At 46.3% G+C, this 19,100-nt stretch overlaps 1 protein-coding gene and 1 long non-coding RNA gene across 4 annotated transcripts in view; one reads left to right on the top strand and one right to left on the bottom strand.

Annotated features, from left to right (window-relative positions):
* LOC133749779 (uncharacterized) overlaps positions 1-19,100 on the top strand; it is a 68,334-nt gene that overhangs the window by 39,577 nt on the left and 9,657 nt on the right. Inside the window, exon 2 of the long non-coding RNA XR_009864616.1 lies at positions 1,173-1,390. This is a non-coding gene — a long non-coding RNA (uncharacterized LOC133749779). The remainder of the gene's footprint in view (positions 1-1,172; positions 1,391-19,100) is intronic.
* KRIT1 (KRIT1 ankyrin repeat containing) overlaps positions 10,904-19,100 on the bottom strand; it is a 41,931-nt gene continuing 33,734 nt past the window's right edge. For all 3 annotated transcript variants that reach the window (XM_062179113.1, XM_062179115.1, XM_062179114.1), the window contains 2 exons: positions 12,768-12,884; positions 10,904-12,280 (listed from right to left, as the gene is read on the bottom strand). In XM_062179113.1, coding sequence (XP_062035097.1) covers positions 12,212-12,280; positions 12,768-12,884 — 186 coding nt within the window. In that variant the 3' untranslated portion in view covers positions 10,904-12,211. The remainder of the gene's footprint in view (positions 12,281-12,767; positions 12,885-19,100) is intronic.

Here is a 19,100-nt window from a genome sequence, read left to right as displayed (position 1 = left end):
TGCTTGGGCTCCAGTAAGCATGGCACACGTGAGACTGTGATCCTGAGGGGCTGCCGCAGTTTGTGGAAGTTTTGTTCCACGTGTTTGGTTGTTTCTACACCAAAAAGTGCTTCCCCCTCCCTCACCCTCTTCTTGTTAGGTCGAAGAAGACAAAACAACAAAAACACATCAGCTTCACTATTTTTAAGTGCACAGTTAGTGGCACTGGGTACATTCACATTGCTATGCCACAGAAGGGTCGTTGTGAGGAGTTGTGGACCTGATTAAACAAGGGCTGCACTCCCCCAGAGAGACCCCGAAGGCGTACCCAGCGGAGTAGCAGAGGGTGCACGGGGTCTGACATGAGATCCGCTGTTCCCGGGCTCAGGCCACGTGCCCAACCACGGGCCAGAATACTGCCGCCGTTTAAGGTACTCCTGGCAGCAAAATATGCCAGTGAAAAGATGTGCCATCGATTTTGTAGCCAAAATTACAGCCAAATAACATTCTAGAAATGCACAGGGTCCCTCCCATCAGTCTCAGAAACGCTGAGTCTCTTTAAAACCAGATATTACCAAGTCGATAGGCAAAGAAAGATGCAACTTGTTACGTACATATTAGTAAAACTAAACGACTAGAGGTACTTCGTGACAGTGCGGGAGCCACGGGACCCTTCGTATTGTGCACCTGGAGGGTGGGGGAAAGGCCATTCCACACAGGCTGGAGTAGCCAGGGTCAGAATGCCGGCCCGGAGGAGTGGGAGCTGAGGGGCAATGAGAGAGAAGCTAACCTTGGCTTCACCTGGGCCTCCGGCGGCCGCTGCGGCGCCTTCCAGGACCGGCAGGGGGCGCGCGTGGCGGAGAGTCGAGGGATTGCAGCGACGACGCCGGCCCAGGTCCCGGCTGCTCTGGCCCGGGCCGAGACGGGTCAGGCCATCCGCCGGCCGCGCCCCGGCGCGTTTGTGAGCTGGCCCTCGGTCACACTAGGACACCCGAGGGGCAGGCCTGGCTGTCCTTCAAGCGCCCGCGCGGGCCGCCGCGGCGGGGCCGGGACGCGCGTCTGCGCCCTGGGCTTGTGCCGGAGCCTCGCCGGGACATCCTTGCGCGCCGCCCGCAGGGTCCGATCTGTTAGGTGAGGGCGGGGAGCGCACTTCCAGGTGCTTCCACCCAGCCTTGTGTCCTGCCTGATTGCAGGTCGGCCGCCAGGACGGAGAGGCAGGTGAGGTGAAGGCACGGTGGAAATGGCACTTGAACACGTGCAGGACCCAGCTTGTCGCTGTGCAGCCAGTCCGAACCCCCGCTCCACCACCACCACCTTGGGCTACCGAGCAGGCACAGCGGGGCTTCCAGACCACGCACGCAGGCGCAGGCGAGCACCGGCACCAAGGATGAACGAGCACACACCTCGGGAGGTAACGGCTGGGCCACAGTTTGAAAGGCATCCCAAGGAGTTGAGTTTTGGAGGCACTTGGGTGCCTCTGGGGAGTGACTTGTAGGGCGGGGAGAGGGGGAGAAAGTTCTTTAGAAGCTGGGTTTAGTCCCAGCCTGCTTTAGCCAGTATACACCAGGAAAACAAGTAGTATTTGTAGAACGTGGGGATTCAGTTGAAGGACCAGGTATGAGCTCTTAGAAAGGGGGAAATCAGAAAAAGGATCTTCTTCCTTGGTTTATTAATACCAACATCTAATATTTAACAAGATTGAGTAAACCAGTAAGAGGAGTTGTACTGTGTAATAAAGTATTCTAAATGCCACTTGAACCTGTTCACTTTTTGGATGAGAAATAGAAGCATGGACAATGACCTCCGTCCACGCTACAAGGCGAGGTTAAAGTGTTCTCCAGAGCGCTCTCTCGTGGGAACCTGCCGGGGCTTACGGTCCCAGCCTCCTCGCCAAGGCTCGGCTCTCCCTTGCCCGGCCTGTGCTGTCTTTGGCGCCAGCCTCCTTGACAACGGAATGCCTGGCCCACAGCCTGCTTCCCCCAGGCCTCTTGCCACAGATTGCGACCGCTGCACGCTGTTTTGGGGCACAGATCCCTAGGACAGCTCCCCTACCAGCCCCAAAGTTGAAATTTAAGGGTGAAACAGAATGCAACTTGCTTTCTAAGAATTTATGAATATTCTGCATTCAGAGCCCTTTTGTATGCTAATCTGCCTAATGAATGTGTTGTCCATCTAACAGAACCTGGTAATTAGCTGGAAATACAATTTGCTTGTATCCCAGAAGTCTAATTTTTTTGGTCTTTGAATAGAAGGCATTTAAAGCTGTTGCCCACTTCTTTTGCCTAGCATGGGGTGGAGATGGATAAGGTTTCTCTGTCATAGGCTGGCAGTTTCTATCATCTTTGGTCTTTGTAGTCCCCCACCCCCCAAACCTGGCTCTACTTTCTCTTTTAAAGAATCTAAACACTGTTGGTAGCTTTGGGATCCGCAAGGAGGGAAGGCCTAAACTTTCTGGACTGGAGAGTCCCTACCTACACTTCCCGGGAAGAAAAGTCCTTGTCAATGTCCCCACAGGTGCCTAAAGGTCAACCAATGAGGATCTGACAGGGGACTTCCCCAGCCCCCCCCCCCCCATTCTGTTGGGACCAGGGAACCTTGGCATAGTAGATTAAGCATCTGGCGCCAGCATCCCATATGGGCATCAGTTCAAGTCCCAGCTGCTCCACTTGCTATCCAGCTCCCTGCTGATGGCCTGGGAAAGCAATATAAGATGGCCCAAGTCCTTGGGCCCCTGCACTGGTGTGGGAGACCCGGAAGAAGCTCCTGACTCCTGGCTTCAGAACAGCACAGCTCCAGCTATTGTGGTCATCTGGGGAGTAAACCAGTGGATGGAAAACCTTTCTCTCTGTCTCTCTCTCTCTGTCTGTAACTCTGTCAAATAAAGAAATTTTAGAGAGAGAGAGAGAGAGAGAGAGAGAGAGAGAGAGAGAAACAAAGAAAGAAACTTAGTGTTTAGGGGGCTGGTGCTGTGGCATAGCAGGTAAAGCCCTCCTGCCTGCAGTGCCGGCATCCTATATGGGCATGGGTCCCGATTGCTCTATTTCTTCTTCTTTTTATTTTTATTTTTTAAGAATTATTTATTTACTTGAAAGTCAGAGTTACACAGAGAGAGAAGGAGAGGCAGAGAGAGAGGTCTTCCATCCGCTGCTTCACTCCCCAATTGGCCGCAACGGCCAGAGCTGCGCTGATCTAAAGCCAGGAACCAGGAGCTTCTTCTGGGTCTCCCACACAGTTGCAGGGACCCAAGTCCTTGGGCCATCTTCTACTGCTTTCCCAGGCCACAGCAGAGAGCTGGATTGGAAGTGGAGCAGCTGGTGTTGCATTCACTCATTGGCTATAATAGAGTATTACAAAAACCAGTGACAGTCACACATGCATTTTATTGAAAATGAGAAGCAAATGAGAGACAAATGAGAGGCAAGGTAACCGATCGGATCAGCCACCGATCGGGACCAACACTCCTTACCAGAGTGCGGCCCCCAACAGCGGTTACACAGCTTCTTATAGTATTCTGTCCACTAGGGCTCACAATTTCAAACTGGACCCCTAGTATGCAGTGAACAATAAAGGGGAAAACCAGAATATGGTTGTAAGATAACAGTTAATAACAAACCCTATAACAGATCCAAGATATGGTGGTAAGATAACAGTGAAGGACACATTTCGGTCAACCTAGTTCCTGGGAATTTGGGTCCACAGTTTCACAAGACACACCCTTAGCCGTTAGCAAGCAAAGCTGATATGTACAGAAGCAAGAGACCTGCAATTAGCTTTTAGCCACACTCACTCCATTTTGATTCTGATTCTACACTGGGACTTGAACCAGCACCCATAAGGGATGCCGGCACTGCAGGCGGTGGCCCTACCTACTACACCACAGCGCCGCTCCCTCACCCCATTGCTCTATTTCTGATCCAGTTGGGACAGCACTTGGGACAGCAGTGGAAGATGGCGCAAGTGCTTGGGCTCCTGAACCCACGTGGAAGACCAGGAAGAAGCTCCTGGCTCCTGGCTTCTGCTGTTGTGGCCATTTGGGAAGTGAAACAGTGGGTGGAAGATCTTATTCTATGTCTCTTTCTGTAACTAACTCTGCCTTTCAAATAAATAAATATTGTAAAAGGTCAGGGCTGAGCCAGGACAAAGCCAGGAGCTTCTTCTGGGTCTCCCTTATGGGAGAAGGTGCCCAAGAACTTGGGCCATCTTCTGCTGCTTTCCCAGATGCGTTAGCAGGAAGCTGGATTGGAAGTGGAGCAGCCGGGACTCAAACCAGTGCCTGTGTGGGAAGCCGGCACTGCAGGTGGGCTTTACGTGCCCACAGTGCAGGCCCCAAAGCTTCCAATTTCATAATCGGTCATTGAACACCTCTTATCTCATAGCCATTTAAAAATATACATAGATGGGCCGGCGCCGTGGCTTAACGGGCTAATCCTCCGCCTTGCGGCACCGGCACACCGGGTTCTAGTCCCGGTTGGGGCGCCGGATTCTGTCCCGGTTGCCCCTCTTCCAGGCCAGCTCTCTGCTATGGCCCAGGTCCTTGGGCCCTGCACCCGCTTGGGAGACCAGGAGAAGTGCCTGGCTCCTGGCTTCGAATCAGCATGATGCACCAGCCGCAGCGGCCATTGGAGGGTGAACAGGCAGAGTGGACAGTGAGAGAGAGAGACAGAGAGAAAGGTCTTCCTTTGCCGTTGGTTCACCCTCCAATGGCTGCCACGGCCGGTGTGCTGTGGCCGGCGCACCGCGCTGATCCGAAGGCAGGAGTCAGGTGCTTCTCCTGGTCTCCCCTGTGGGTGCAGGGCCCAAGCACTTGGGCCATCCTCCACTGCACTCCCTGGCCACAGCAGAGAGCTGGCCTGGAAGAGGGACTAGAACCCGGTGTGCCGGTGCCGCAAGGCAGAGGATTAGCCTAGTGAGCCACAGCGCCGGCCCAAGCTATTTCTTTTCCATACCGACATCCATTACCCTAATAGGATGCTTTGTGGACTCCCCCTACCTTTGCGCATTTCTCAAATGTTGGTTTGCATCTCTGCTCTCTCCCTGGGTGGCGTTAAGTCTATTCCTGTATTCCACTGCCATCTCCTGCAGTCTTCTGAGCTTCAGCCCTGGGAACTGTAGCGTCTGTTGCACATCTCCATCAGCATTCCCCTGGGCACCAGAAACTCAATTTATTTCTTCAAAACTTCCTCTCCTACCCGCTACTGTAGGCAGTATATGGCTTATTTTCTCAGCCGCTCAGGACAGAGAGGGGAAGTGTTCATACTCTTACCTTTCCATTATTTCCCCCATCTGAAAGGTCCCGGGACTTTCAAAACCTTGATTCATCTCTCCCATGGCCATTACCTTAGGTTAGGCCCAGGTTGCCTTACACCTTGTTACTCAGAATCAACACTTGGAGCCCTCCTATATATACACTTGTCCAGGTGGTCTTTCAGTATGCAAATCTGAGTCAGTGGCTCCCCATTAGCAGGGAATACTCTTCATAGTTTGTTTTTAAATCCTCTGTGGCTACCTCTCCTTTACCAAACTAATGTCTGAATTCAGAAACCAGATAGTTAGATTTTGGATTCAACTCTTCTACTTACTAGTTTTTATTTTTATTTTTTTACTTTTATTTTTTATTTATTTATTTATTTATTTTTTTGACAGGCAGAGTGGACAGTGAGAGAGAGAGACAGAGAGAAAGGTCTTCCTTTTGCCGTTGGTTCACCCTCCAATGGCCGCCGCGGTAGGCGCGCTGCTGCCGGCATACGGCGCTGATCCGATGGCAGGAGCGAGGTGCTTCTCCTGGTCTCCCATGGGGTGCAGGGCCCAAGCACTTGTGCCATCCTCCACTGTACTCCCTGGCCACAGCAGAGAGCTGGCCTGGAAGAGGGGCAACCGGGACAGGATTGGTGCCCCGACCGGGACTAGAACCCAGTGTGCCGGCGCCGCAAGGCGGAGGATTAGCCTAGTGAGCCGCGGCGCCGGCCTATTTTTTTATTTTTTGACAGGCAGAGTGGATAGTGAGAGAGAGAGACAGAGAAAAAGGTCTTCCTTTGCTGTTGGTTCACCCTCCAATGGCCGCCGCAGCTGGCGCGCTGCAGCCAGCGCACCGCGCTGATCCGATGGCAGGAGCCAGGTGCTTCTCCTGGTCTCCCATGCGGTGCAGGGTCCAAACACTTGGGCCATCCTCCACTGCACTCCCTGGCCACAGCAGAGAGCTGGCCTGGAAGAGGGGCAACCGGGACAGAATCCGGTGCCCTGACCAGGACTAGAACCCGGTGTGCCAGTGCCGCAAGGTGGAGGATTAACCTAGTGAGCCGCAGCGCCGGCCAACTTACTAGTTTTTGACATTACACATGTTACATAGTCTTTCATATGTATTGTGTAGGAGCTTTTTGGTTTGAGAAATCCCATACATTTTTGTTTTCTGTGCTTTTTAAATTTATTTTTTTTTAAAGATTGATTTATTTGAAAGAGTTACGGAGAGAGGGAGAGAGAGAGAGAGAGAGAGAGAATGTCTTCCATCTACTGATTCACTCCCCAGATGACTGCAATTGCAGGCCAGGGCTGGGCCAGTCTGAAGCCAGGAGCCAGGAGCTTCTTCTGTCACCACTGCAGGCAGTGGCTTCAATGTGGGAGACCTGGAAGAAACTCCCAGCTCCTGGCTTCAGTTCAGCACAGCTCCAGCCATTGTGGCCATTTGGGGAGTGAACCAGTGGACGGAAGATCTCTGTCTCTGCCTCTCTGTAACTGACTTTCAAATAAACAAATAAATAACTCTTTAAAAAGAAAACATCCATGTTGAGCTAGTTTTTATTTATCATGAAGGATGGGGGTCTAGTTACATACTCCTGGATGTGGATATCCAACTTTCCCAGTATGTTACTGATAAGCAGTCCATTCTCCAATGTTCCTAGAACCGTGGTCAGAAAATCGGTTAATACATGGGTTTACTTCCGGGCTCTGCATTCACGGAACTTCCTGTCTTCTGACACTTTCTACTTCCTTGTTAGAACTCCCTCAGTTTGAAGAGTTTCTTTTAGCATATCTTGTAGGACATCTGGTTATGATACATTCTAGGAACACCTGTCTCTCTCCGTATCTACAGTGTGGTCTTGCGGGCTATAATATTCTTGGTTGGCACTGTCTTTCCTTTAGTACTTACTGCGCACTCCCTTCTGGCATGCAAGGTTTCTGCTGAAAAGTCTGCAGTCAGGCAAACTGGGACAACCTTGTGTTAGGTTTCTTTCTCTTGTGGCTTTGAGAATCCTCTTTATCTTTAATCACGGGGAGTTAACTTGATTATATCTTGGGGTAGACTTGATTGAACTGATTGTTATTGGTGATACATGACCTTCCTGTATATGGTTGGTTTTATTTTTCTCTGGGTTTCAAATATTTTCAGTTTTCTCCTTGAGTATGCTTTATACCCCTTTGGCCTTCTCAAATCCCTCTTAATCCACAATAACTTGGATAGCTGCTCTTTCCTCATTAAACCTTGTTCCCTTAAGGCAAGGGCTTTTTCTAATCACTGGATCACTGGCATGTAAAAGGCACTCCAATTTACATGAAGAATAATGAAAAGGAAAAAAAGCCAGTATCTTATCTTAAAAGTTTTTTGAGTTTCCCCATTATTCTTTCATTTCTAATTTGTTATGGTCTTTTCTTTTCTTTCTTTCTTTTTTTTTGACAGGCAGAGTTAGACAGTGAGAGAGACAGAGAGAAAGGTCTTCCCTCCGTTGGTTCACCCCCCAAATGGCTGCTACGGCTAGTGTGCTGCGCGGATCTGAAGCCAGGAGCCAGGTGCTTCTCCTGGTCTCCCATGGGGTGCAGGGCCCAAGCACTTGGGCCATCCTCCACTGCCTTCCCGGGCCACAGCAGAGAGCTGGCCTGGAAGAGGGGCAAGCGGGATAGAATCCGGCGCCCCAACCGGGACTAGAACCCAGTGTGCCGGCGCCGCAAGGCAGAGGATTAGCCTGTTAAGCCACAGCGCCGGCCTAATGTCACTTTTAATAGTTTATAATATTACACTATTCTAATAGTCCCCTCTTCCCTTCCTAATGGTGCAGCAATACTATTCAATTTCAAGAAGGTATACTGTATTCTGCAGAACAAGTTGTTTGACATGGTACCACTTGCACTCTCACCCCTGATTTTGAAAGGAAAAACATTCAGCTATCTCCTAGATAAATTTCGTTATAAACAACAACTCTAACTCCTAGCTATACTTCAAAAGCACCCAGGATACCCAAAAAATAGAAACCAGAAAAGTATTCAATTTCATCTTGGGACTAGAGCCAGAGAAAGGAAACATCAAGTTGGAGCACAGGATAGAGTAGAAGTGCTTAGACATTACTCTGAATAGGTAGGTGAGTTACAGAGTACTAAGGACCCTATGTTCAACTCTAAAGAATTTTGAAATTTAATTCTACATGTAAAGGGGAACCATGCAAGATTTTCCTAGGGAACTGGAAAAGGTTAACTTGACATCAGGGTGTAGAGCCTGAGGCAGGGGTAGGAAGCTAGTCATAAGCTGCAGGATGATGTTTCCATCAGTAATGGGCAGATTTGTACATGATGGTAGTTGCATAAGATTATATCATGTTGGGCCGCTGCCGTGGCATAGTAGGTTAACCCTCCGCCTGCGGTGCCAGCATCCCATATGGGCATCAGTTCTAGTCCTGGCTGCTCCTCTTCCAATCCAGCTCTCTGCTATGGCCTGGGAAAGAAGTAGAAGATGGCCCAAGTCCTTGGACTCCTGCAGCCACATGGGAGAACTGGAAGAAGCTCCTGGCTTTGGATCAGCGCAGCTCTGGCCATTTCGGTCATTTGGGGAGTGAACCAACAGAAGGAAGACCTTTTTCTTTGTCTCTCCCTCTCACTGTCTGTAACTCTACCTCTTAAATAAATAAAATCTTTAAAAAAAGAAAAGATTATGTCATGATGTTGTAGCCACATCAGTTTATGTAAGTATACTCTATGATGTCTGAACAAGTATGAAATCACTTAATGATGCATTTCTGAGAATGTATCCCTGTCATTAAGCGATGCATGACTGTACCATAAGCCAAGGAATGAATGAGGGCCTCAGTGTAGCTGCAGGGAATGAGGAAAGAGACCCGGAAAAGATTCAAAAGACATTTGATAGGACTTGATCAATGGAATGTATAGCATGAGAAAAGAATGAGAAGTGGAAGACCATACCAAGATTTCTAGGCTAAGCAACTGAGTATAACTTCATTATGCCATTAATCAAGTAGGAAATATGTGTGCAAAGATAGAATGGAAAAAAGAGGAAACAAATTATTTTTCTAGCTATGATAAAACCTAAGTTCTCTGTAGGCCATTTGGATGGAGCAAAAAATAACACAACTTGGAAATTAAGATCTAGAGTTCTAGGGGCCAGTGCTGTGGCACAGAAGGCTAAGCCTCTGCCTGCGGTGCTGGGATACCACATGGGCACCAGTTTGTGGCTGGCTGCTCCTCTTCTGATCCAGGTCTCTGCTATGGCCTGGGGAAGCAGTGGAAGATGGCCCAGATGCTTGGGTCCCCACACCTGCATTGGGGATCTGGAAGAAGTTTCTGGCTCCTGGCTTTGGATCGGCACAGCCCCAGCCCTTGTGGCCGTTTGGGGAGTGAACCAGTGGATGGAAGACTTTTCTGTCCCTCTCTATAACTCTACCTCTCAAATTAAAAAAAAGAAAAGAAAAAAGGTCTACAGTTCTAGAAGAGAGGTTGAGGCCGAAATTTTAGGTTTGCGAATCAACAGGTTATTTGGTAACAACAGAGGCCATCGGGTTTTTTTTGTTTAAGATTTTGAGAGGTGGAGTTACGGAGAGAGAGAGGGAGAGACAGAGAGTACAGTCTTCCATTCACTGGTTCACTCCCCAGAAGGCCACAATAGCTGGGTCTCGGCCGTTCTGAAGCCAGAAGTCAGGAGCTTCTTCTGGGTCTCCCATTCCGGTGCAGAAGCCCAACCACTGGGCTATCTTCTACTGCTTTCTCAGGCCATAGCAGAGAGCTGCATTGGAAGAAAGCAGCTGGGACACAATCTGGTGCCCATATGGGAGACTGGCACCACAGGTGGAAGCTTAGCCTACTATGCCACAGCACTGGTCCCTGAACAGGATATATTTTAAGTAGAATCAATAGTGCCTAGCACAGAATTAAAGATAAATTAAGTTTTTTTTTTTTTTAAAGATTTATTTATTTGAAGGCAGAGTTACAGAGAGAGAGAGAGAGAGAGAGAGAGAGAGAAGGCCATGCCAAGGTGGCCACTGGCAAGCAAGCATCAGTTACTCAGGAATGGCTTTGGAAACTGCCTGGCGACAGGCTGTGATTGGATGGCTTTGGAAACCACCTGGCAAACTGTGATTGGTTGGGGCATAGACCTCCCCTTGACAGGATTGGTTGGTCTTGGTTATATAAGCTGTTGTACCACCTGAAATAAACGAGTCTGTGGGCTGCTCGCCTCAAGCCTGCTTTCACCCGACTCCCGGAGTCTGTGTGGTGACTCCGCGCCTCTTGCTCCCACCATGATGCTCCTCTCAGAAACGAACCCACTGCAACATTGTTGAGAAATCAACAGCAACAGAGATGTCTTCCATCCGTCCGTTCACTCCCCAAATGGCCACAACGGCTGGAGCTGCACCGATCTGAAGCCAGGAGCCAGGAGCTTCTTCCAGTCTCCTATGTGGGTGCAGGGGCCCAAGGACTTGGGCCAACCTCCATTGCCTTCCGAGGCCATAGCAGAGAGCTGGTGGGAAGTGGAGTAGCCAGGACTATAACCAGCGCCCATATGAGATGCTGGCGCCGCAGGCAGAGGATTAATCTACTGCGCTACCACGCCAGCCCCAGCCATACAATCTTAATTTTAATAAGGCTTAGACATAATATTAAAAATAGAATAAAACAAATAATGTGGAGATGATTATGAAAATTATATTCATTCTGTGTGACAATTTTATTTATTTATTTATTTTTTAAGATTTATTTATTTGTTTGAAAGAGTAACAGAGAGGCAGAGGCAGAGAAAGAGATCTTCAATCTGCTGGTTCACTCCTCAAATGGCCTCAACAGCTGGAGCTGGGCTGATCTGAAGCTAGACCCAGGAACTTCTTCTGGGTCTCCCACGTGAGTGCAGGAGCCCAAGGACTTGGACCATCCTCCTCTGCTTTTCCAGGCGCATTAGCAAGGTACTGGATCGGAAGTAGAGCAGCGAGGACTTGAACCAGCACTCAAATGGGATGCCAGCACGGCAGGTGGCGGCTTTATCTGCTACACCACAGCACCAGCCCCCATAGGGCAACTTTAAGTATAACTACTTTATCTCTGAACTCATTTAAAACACATTAGTCTATTAGTTTGAAAAACTGTAGATTCTAGCTTATTAAATAGCACATTGCTCAAGTTGGCTGTTTCCCTGTGATCTTAGCACTCTGCTACATGAAACAAGGAGATTTGATGATCTACTTCCTACAATGTAAAGGCAATATGAATAACCGTTAAGTCAACTCAAAAATACAGTACACATTAATAAAAAAAATTCAACTACTAATATCCAAAGATTGTCACTTAAAATGTGTCTATATATGTTTGTGTGCTAGTCAGTTTTGTGTAATTTCTCAGCTTAATAATCTAAATTCCTTATTGGGTCTAGAATTATTCTAAAAGAAAAAACAAAACAAAAACCAAACTTATGACCCACGGTGTTTTAAGAATCATACTTTGAGAAACACTACCTTATACTAGCTATACATTTTAAGAATTTAAAAACACATGAAGAAATGTATATAGGTTGCAGAAAATAATTTAAATAACAATGTTATATGTTCTAAGTAGAAAATACATTTTCTTTATTCAAATCATGTTGACTTTCATTATATTTTGAAATAATTCACAAAGCTATACCAAAGCTACATTTTAATTTCATTACATTCTACTCCAAATTCTTTACCATTTTACCAAAAATAATTTTTTATACACCTGACTATTTCGTCTAATACTATACAGACCATTAATCTACAATTTTTACGTGTTTCTCTCAAAAATTAGAACAGCTTATAAGGCTATTATATAAAACTAATTGGTATATTACACACCAAACATAAGTACAGATTCTGTACAACATAATAGTATACATATATATTACAAGAGACTAAACACCTTGTTAAAAGTAATACTTTAAGAAATCTTTCATGGAAAAAAGTCTGTATTACAACATGTGGTTACTTGAGTACCAGCTGCTTTCCTCTTATGAGTTTCTTTCACTGGGCATTAACTGTCCATTTAGCTTCATTAACAATTTTACCACAAGACCAGCCTACAAAATAAAATATGTCACCAATAAATATCAAAAATGTAAGAATATTTAAAGGACATATGGGAAGTTCCCTCCCTACCTATTTGCCAAGGGACTTTCTTATTGGGAGGCAACTTGCTAAAAAATACAGGGGGAGAATTATCCAAGATTTCCGAAGGGATTTAAGAGGTGACCCACTGGATAGACAGTGGCTCATACGGGACACAGGTTCAGAGAGGGAAGGACTACCTAATACCCTGATAGAAGGGACAGGGTCTACTGAGTGGAATTATAAAGAATGGAACGAGAAATGATATGTCATAAAACTGAAATGAATTATACAGGCCCATTTCTGGCTCCCCTTGCTTAGGAAAGGCCTGCCTTGATATTAAACATTTTAATTTAATTTAATATTAAAGATTTTCATTGAGGCTAAATGGATTATGTAAAGTAAAACTACTGATATAATCGCTCATTATCGGAAGTCCAAAATAACTGGCAGACTTACCTGTTTTGTGTGCACTATAAAGCTCATTTTATTTTCCATGCTATGGATCTGGAAACAAGTATCGGCATCTCCCAACTGCCACATAAAACAACCATACTTAAGACTGATGAGTAAAGCCTGCAACATAATTGGAAATCATCGTATTGAGATATATATTAAAAAGAACACCTTTCTATCTATACTTAGTCAGGTCTGAACATAATGTTTTGGTTTTGAATGCTATAATAAAGACTATTCAAAGTGCCTACACTAACCTCACACAACTTGCATCACATGTGGTAGATTCTGGGAAGACTGTCTTGTGCAATGCTATTCTTTGCAGCAGATTAACAAAAAAATTTTTCAATTAATTAATTAATTTAAAAATAAGAGTTACATGGCGGGGGAGAGCAGGGGAGAGAGGGAGGAAGAGAGAAGAAAAGGGAGAGGGAGAGCGAGAGAGGGAGAGAGAGAAAGAATATCTCCTATCTGCTGGTTGTCTCCCCAGATGGCAGCAATGGCCAGGGCTGGGTCAGGCCGAAACCAGGAGCCAGGAGCTTCTTCCAGGTCTCCTATGCGGGTACAAGGGCTCAAGAACCTGGGCCATCTTCCACTGCTTTCCCAGGCTATTAACAGGGAGCTGTATCAGAAGAGGAGCAGCCAGGACTCGAACTGGTGTCCATATGGGATGCCAGCACTGTTAAGCAGAGACTTCAGCAGCTATGCCACGACGCCAGCCATAGCAAAACTTTTTAAAGATGCCCATGCTATCAGCGACTTTAAGGACAATGACGTGTACTACAAACTTTTATTTTCTGCAGGTTAAAAATGATCTCTTTAAATTATTCAGTTTCTTTTTTTTTTTTTGAATAGTCAGATAGTACATTCAGGTCTGAGATTCATGCATTAGGAATAGGTTGACAGGCAATTTCGTCTCACTGAAAGTAAGTACACTGATATACTTATTGTGAAAATAAGCATGATTAAAAAAAATCAGTATTATACCTCTCATAAATTCAACAAAACCATTAAAAAACCAATATCCAACTAATCTGTCTCCACATTTTCCTAACATAATGTTTGTTTAAGGAAGCTTAGATATACTTTTAATTATTTTCTAATAATTCTTTTAGCAGTAGCTTGCATTTTCTTTGTGTACATATATACAAAGAAACTGTGGTGTCATTCTCTAAAGGTTCATGTTGGGCTGGCCCTGTGGGGTAACAGGCCACTTCCAACACCAGCATCCCATATGGATGCCAATGTGAGTCCTGGCTACTCCACTTTCAATCCAGTTCCCTGCTAATGCACTTGGGAAAGCATCAGAAGATGCCCCAAGTGCTTGGATCCCTGCACCTACATAGGAGACCTAGATGAAGCTCCTGGCTCCTGGCTTCAACCTGACCCAGACCTGGCCTTTGTGGCCATTTGAGGAGTGAAGCAGTAGATGGAAGATCTGTCTCTGTGTCTCCCTCCCTCCCTCTGTAACTCTGCCTTTGAAATAACTAAAATAAATCTTTAAAAGTAAATAAATAAATAAAAATAAAAGACATTTAGAAATACTAGCTTTCTATGAATAGCTATTCTTGTAACCTAAGATTGAAAGTAACCTAAGGATACAAAAAAAAAGATAATAGTTTAGTGCAGTTCTCGTAAATGAAACACAATTAAATGAAATTCATTTATGAGTGTACATTATATATAATAAAAACCTAATTAACCTCTAAAAACCAGCCATCTGCATTCATACTATAAAATATAACTTTATACATAAGATATCCAGCATATAGCTATAGATAGCAATAGTCAATCAACTTGCAGACTAAAACACTGAGTTAAGATATAATCCCTAAAACTGTCTATCTTTTGGATTAATCATGTGAATTTTATTTCATCAAAGGCAGAAAATAGTCCATTAATATAGCGTCAGAGCAGTTTAGTTACACAGAACAAAATACATCCGTGGTACTCTTCATTTATAGGGAGGCCAGGTTTCTAACAAAAGTACCGAGTCCATAAGGTACCAATAAAAGTTTTATGTTGAAGGACAATGTGCAGTGCGAAGGCATTCCTGAGAAACCCTAAATAATGAAAATAAGCGAGTGGAGCTTAAGAGTCAAGGGCCGCAGGTGGCTGACGTGGTCAGTCTGCTCGGAAGGAAAAAGCAGTGCCCAGAAGGACACGGGCCCTCCAGCAGGCAAGGTGCTCAGTGAGGAAAGTCAGAAACCACGCGAGAAACAGCTGCCAAGGACAGCGGACAGCAGAGAGCAGGGCAGGGCCAACCGCAGCAGTCAGCAGCAGCACACTGGTGACAGCAGACAGGAGAACCAGGAATGTTAACAACTGGTCACAGGGAATGATATGCTGACAACTGGTTGTTAAAACACCCATAATGACATGTCAACAAACGCTCTCATTACAGAAGGACACTGTGGTCAACATAAGTTGCCATCAGCAAAAGATAATCTATGGTCTGTGTGGCAGTGTACTTTACTGACTCCCAGCCATCCAACAGTGCGCCCCGGCAGTACATTTTCCCATTCAACAGTGCTTACATTTCACTGAAGTAGAACAGCCAAATGGTGAGCATATGGAAGTGGCTGAGCTGTATTTTCTGATGGGTAACTTTTCTTATTTAAAGAGAAAGAAGATAGAGAAGGTAGCAGTAACTGTCTTCACAACGTGGCTGTACTCTACAGTTTTTCCTGAGAGTTAATTTCTGAGGTAAGGTATCCTATGCAGAGTTTCAAAGGCAAATGAAGGTGTTTTTGCAGATGAAGGTGTTGATTTTAGCAAAGCTCGTCAAACTGAACCCTAGGCAGACTTTGGTCAAGCTAAGATGACTGGGGACAACTGGCTGTGCCCACCTTTGATGACTGGAAAATATAATCATCTTACAGCTTTCAAAGGTGCCCCCAGTTTATCAGTAACTTACAGACCATAAGGTAATAATTATATGGACAAAACACATCTTTAGCCTTTGGCCCAATCATCTTTTTATAGACCCAAGGACAGCATTTCTATTTCTATTTCTATTTCTAGAAATTGAATTATCTTATCCTGAAAAACCAGACTGTCCAATAACATTGCTATCTGTCATCCTTCTGCCTGCTACTGCTAATCTCACTTATTTAACTCCTGGACCAGAATATTTTTCATAAACGAAGTAATACAGTGCTGAATCATCATTTGAATACTGTAAAAACTTTTTATTATTCCCCCAACTCAGAATGCAATCAAGTCAAACATAAAATATAGCTTAGAGAAATGACACAGTGTCACATCCATAGCAATACTATTCAGTTCTATAAAGAAAAATTTGTCGATGCTGGCGTAAAATATTCCAAAATAGCAGAGGAAATATTTCTTGAAATGGGTGAGGGGGCTTTTTATTATTATAATTTGATAAGGCAGAGTTTAAGAAAGGGGGGGGGGCTGGCACTGTGGTGCAGTAGGTTAATACTCTGCCTGTGTGGCCGGCGCCGCGGCTCACTAGGCTAATCCTCCGCCTTGCGGCGCCGGCGCCGGCACACCGGGTTCTAGTCCCGGTCGGGGCACCGATCCTGTCCCAGTTGCCCCTCTTCCAGGCCAGCTCTCTGCTGTGGCCAGGGAATGCAGTGGAGGATGGCCCAAGTGCTTGGGCCCTGCACCCCATGGGAGACCAGGAGAAGCACCTGGCTCCTGCCATCGGATCAGCGCGGTGCGCCGGCCGCAGCGTGCTACCGCAGCGGCCATTGGAGGGTGAACCAACGGCAAAAGGAAGACCTTTCTCTCTGTCTCTCTCTCACTATCCACTCTGCCTGTCAAAAAATAAAAAAAAATAAAAAAAAAAAAAAAGAAAGAAAGAAAAAATACTCTGCCTGTGGCACTGGCATTCCACATGGACACCAGTTTGAGTGCTGGCTGCCCCACTTCCAATCCAGCTCTCTTCTATGGCCTGGGAAAGCAGTGGAAGATGGCTCAAGTGCTTGGGCCCCTGCACCCACATGGGAGACTCAGAAGAAGCTCCTGAATCCTGGCTTTGGATTGATCCAGCTCCATTTGGGGAGTGAACCAGCGGATGAAGACCTCTCTCTCTGTCTCTCCTTCTCACTGTCTGTAACTCTGTTATATAAATAAATAAAATCTTAAAAAAAGAAAGAAAGAAAGAGGGAGAGAGACAGAGATCTTCTATCTACTGGTTCACTGGCTGCAATGGCTAGGGCTGGGCAGGCTAAAGCCAGGAACCTGGAACTCTGAGTTTCCCACATGAGTAGCAGGGACCCAAGTACACCAGCCATCTTGTGCTGCCTTCCCAGGCTCATTAGCAAGGAGCAGGATTGGAAGTGGAGCAGCGAGGACTTGAACTGGCATCCACATGGGATGCTGGTGTCACAGGCAGAGGCTTAACTTGCTATACCATAATACTGGCCCCTTCCTCCATTTTGTTTAAGAAATATTTGACAAAAGAAGTAGAAAGCAGCCATATGATAATAAGCAGGAAGTTACTCTGCATGAACAAAATAGTCTTTTTTAAAAAAAAAAGATTTATTTATTTGAAAGGCAGAGTTACAGAGAGGCGGTAGCAGAGACAAAGAGAGAGGTCTTTTATCTGCTGGTTCATTCCCCAGATGGCCACAATGGCTGCAGCTGCACTGATCTGAAGCCAGGAGCCAGTCTTCTGGTCTCCCACATGGGTGCAGGAGCCCAAGGACTTGGGCCATCCTCCGCTGCTTTCCCAGGCCATAGCAGAGACCTGGATTGGAAGTAGAGCAGCCGGGACTTGAACCGGTACTGCCACTTAGGCAGCGACTTTACCCATTACGCCACAATGCCGGCCCCTGAACAAAATCGTTTTAATAGAAAATGATACAAGCAGGGGCCAGCACTGTGGTGCAGTGACTTAAGTCCCTGCCTGCAATGCTGCCATTCTATATGAGCGCTGGTCCCATCCAGCTCCCTGCTAATGCTCCTGGAAAAGCAGCAGAGGATGGCTCAGGCTCTTTGGCTCCTGTAACCCAAGTGAGAGACAGGGATGGAATTCCAGGCTCCTGGTTTCAACCTGGCACAGCCCTGGCTGTTGTGGCCATTTAGGGGATGAAGCACCAGATGGAAGATTTCCCTCTCTCTTCTCTCTTCCTCTCTGTAACTCTGCCTTTTAAATAAATAAGTTTTTAGCTAAAAAAAAAAAATAAAGAAAGAAAATGATAAGCAGATGATCCAAAAGCAAGCTATGTATGTTACTTCAAGAAATCAAGATACAGGTCAATTACTGAAACCAGACCCCTATTCCACCCTATGTCACTAGATTAATCTTTAGCTTCATCCACAGGCATATCTAAAGGCACAGCAAAGTAACTGATTGGCATGCTTTAAAAAGTTATATAATTACATAATTTCCTCATTAAAAATGCAGAAAACAAGAGGCGGATGGTTAGGCTTGCGGTTAAGACATCAGGTGGGATCCCACATCCATACCAGACTGCCTGGGTTCAAGTCCTGGCTCCACTCCTGACTCCACCTGCCCGCTAACACATATCCCTGGGTGACGTGATGGCAAGTGTTTGGGTCCCTGCCACCCACACGAGAGATCTGGACTGAGTTCCTGACTCCCAACTGTGGCCATTGTGGGCATCTGGATGATGAACCAGTGGAAGAGAGGTCTCTGTGTGTCTAAGCCTCTCTCCCCCTTTGAAATAAAAATAATTAAATAAAAATAAAGAAAACAAACACTAGGCTTATGATAAAATTTCAGACACTGAGGGGGCTGGTACTATGGTGCAGCAGGTTAAAGCCCTGACCTGAAGCGCTGGCATCCCAGATGCCGGTTCTAGTCCCGGCTGCTCCTCTTCCCATCCAGCTCTCTGCTATGGCCTGGGAAGGCAGTGGAGGATGGCCCAAGTGCTTGGGCCCTTGCACCTGCATGGGAGACCAGGAAGAAGCTCCTGGCTCCTGGCTTCGGATCGGTGCAGCTCCAGCTGTTGCAGCCATCTGGGGAGTGAAACATCAGATGGAAGACCTCTCCTTCTCTCTCTTGCTGTCTCTACCTCGCTCTGTAACTCTGCCTTTCAAATAAATAAATAAATAAAATAAGTCTTTAAAAAATTTTCAGAAACTGAAATGACCTTTTTTTAAAATTATTTATTTATTTATTTGAGAGGTAGAGTTACAGACAGTGAGAGGGAGAGACAGAGAGAAAGGTCTTCCTTCCGCTGGTTCACTCCCCAAATGGCCGAAATGGCCGGAGCTATGCTGATCCAAAGCCAGGAGCTTCTTCCTGGTTTCCCATGCAGGTGCAGGGGCCCAAGGACTTGGGCCATCCTCCACTGCTTTCCCAGGCCACAGCAGAGAGCTGGATGGGAAGAGGAGCAGCCG

Source organism: Lepus europaeus, chromosome 20 (genome assembly GCF_033115175.1).
Source record: "Lepus europaeus isolate LE1 chromosome 20, mLepTim1.pri, whole genome shotgun sequence".
Lineage (NCBI taxonomy): Eukaryota > Metazoa > Chordata > Mammalia > Lagomorpha > Leporidae > Lepus > Lepus europaeus.
Note: the sequence above shows the minus strand (reverse complement) of the source record. Positions and strands in the feature narration are given on the sequence as shown.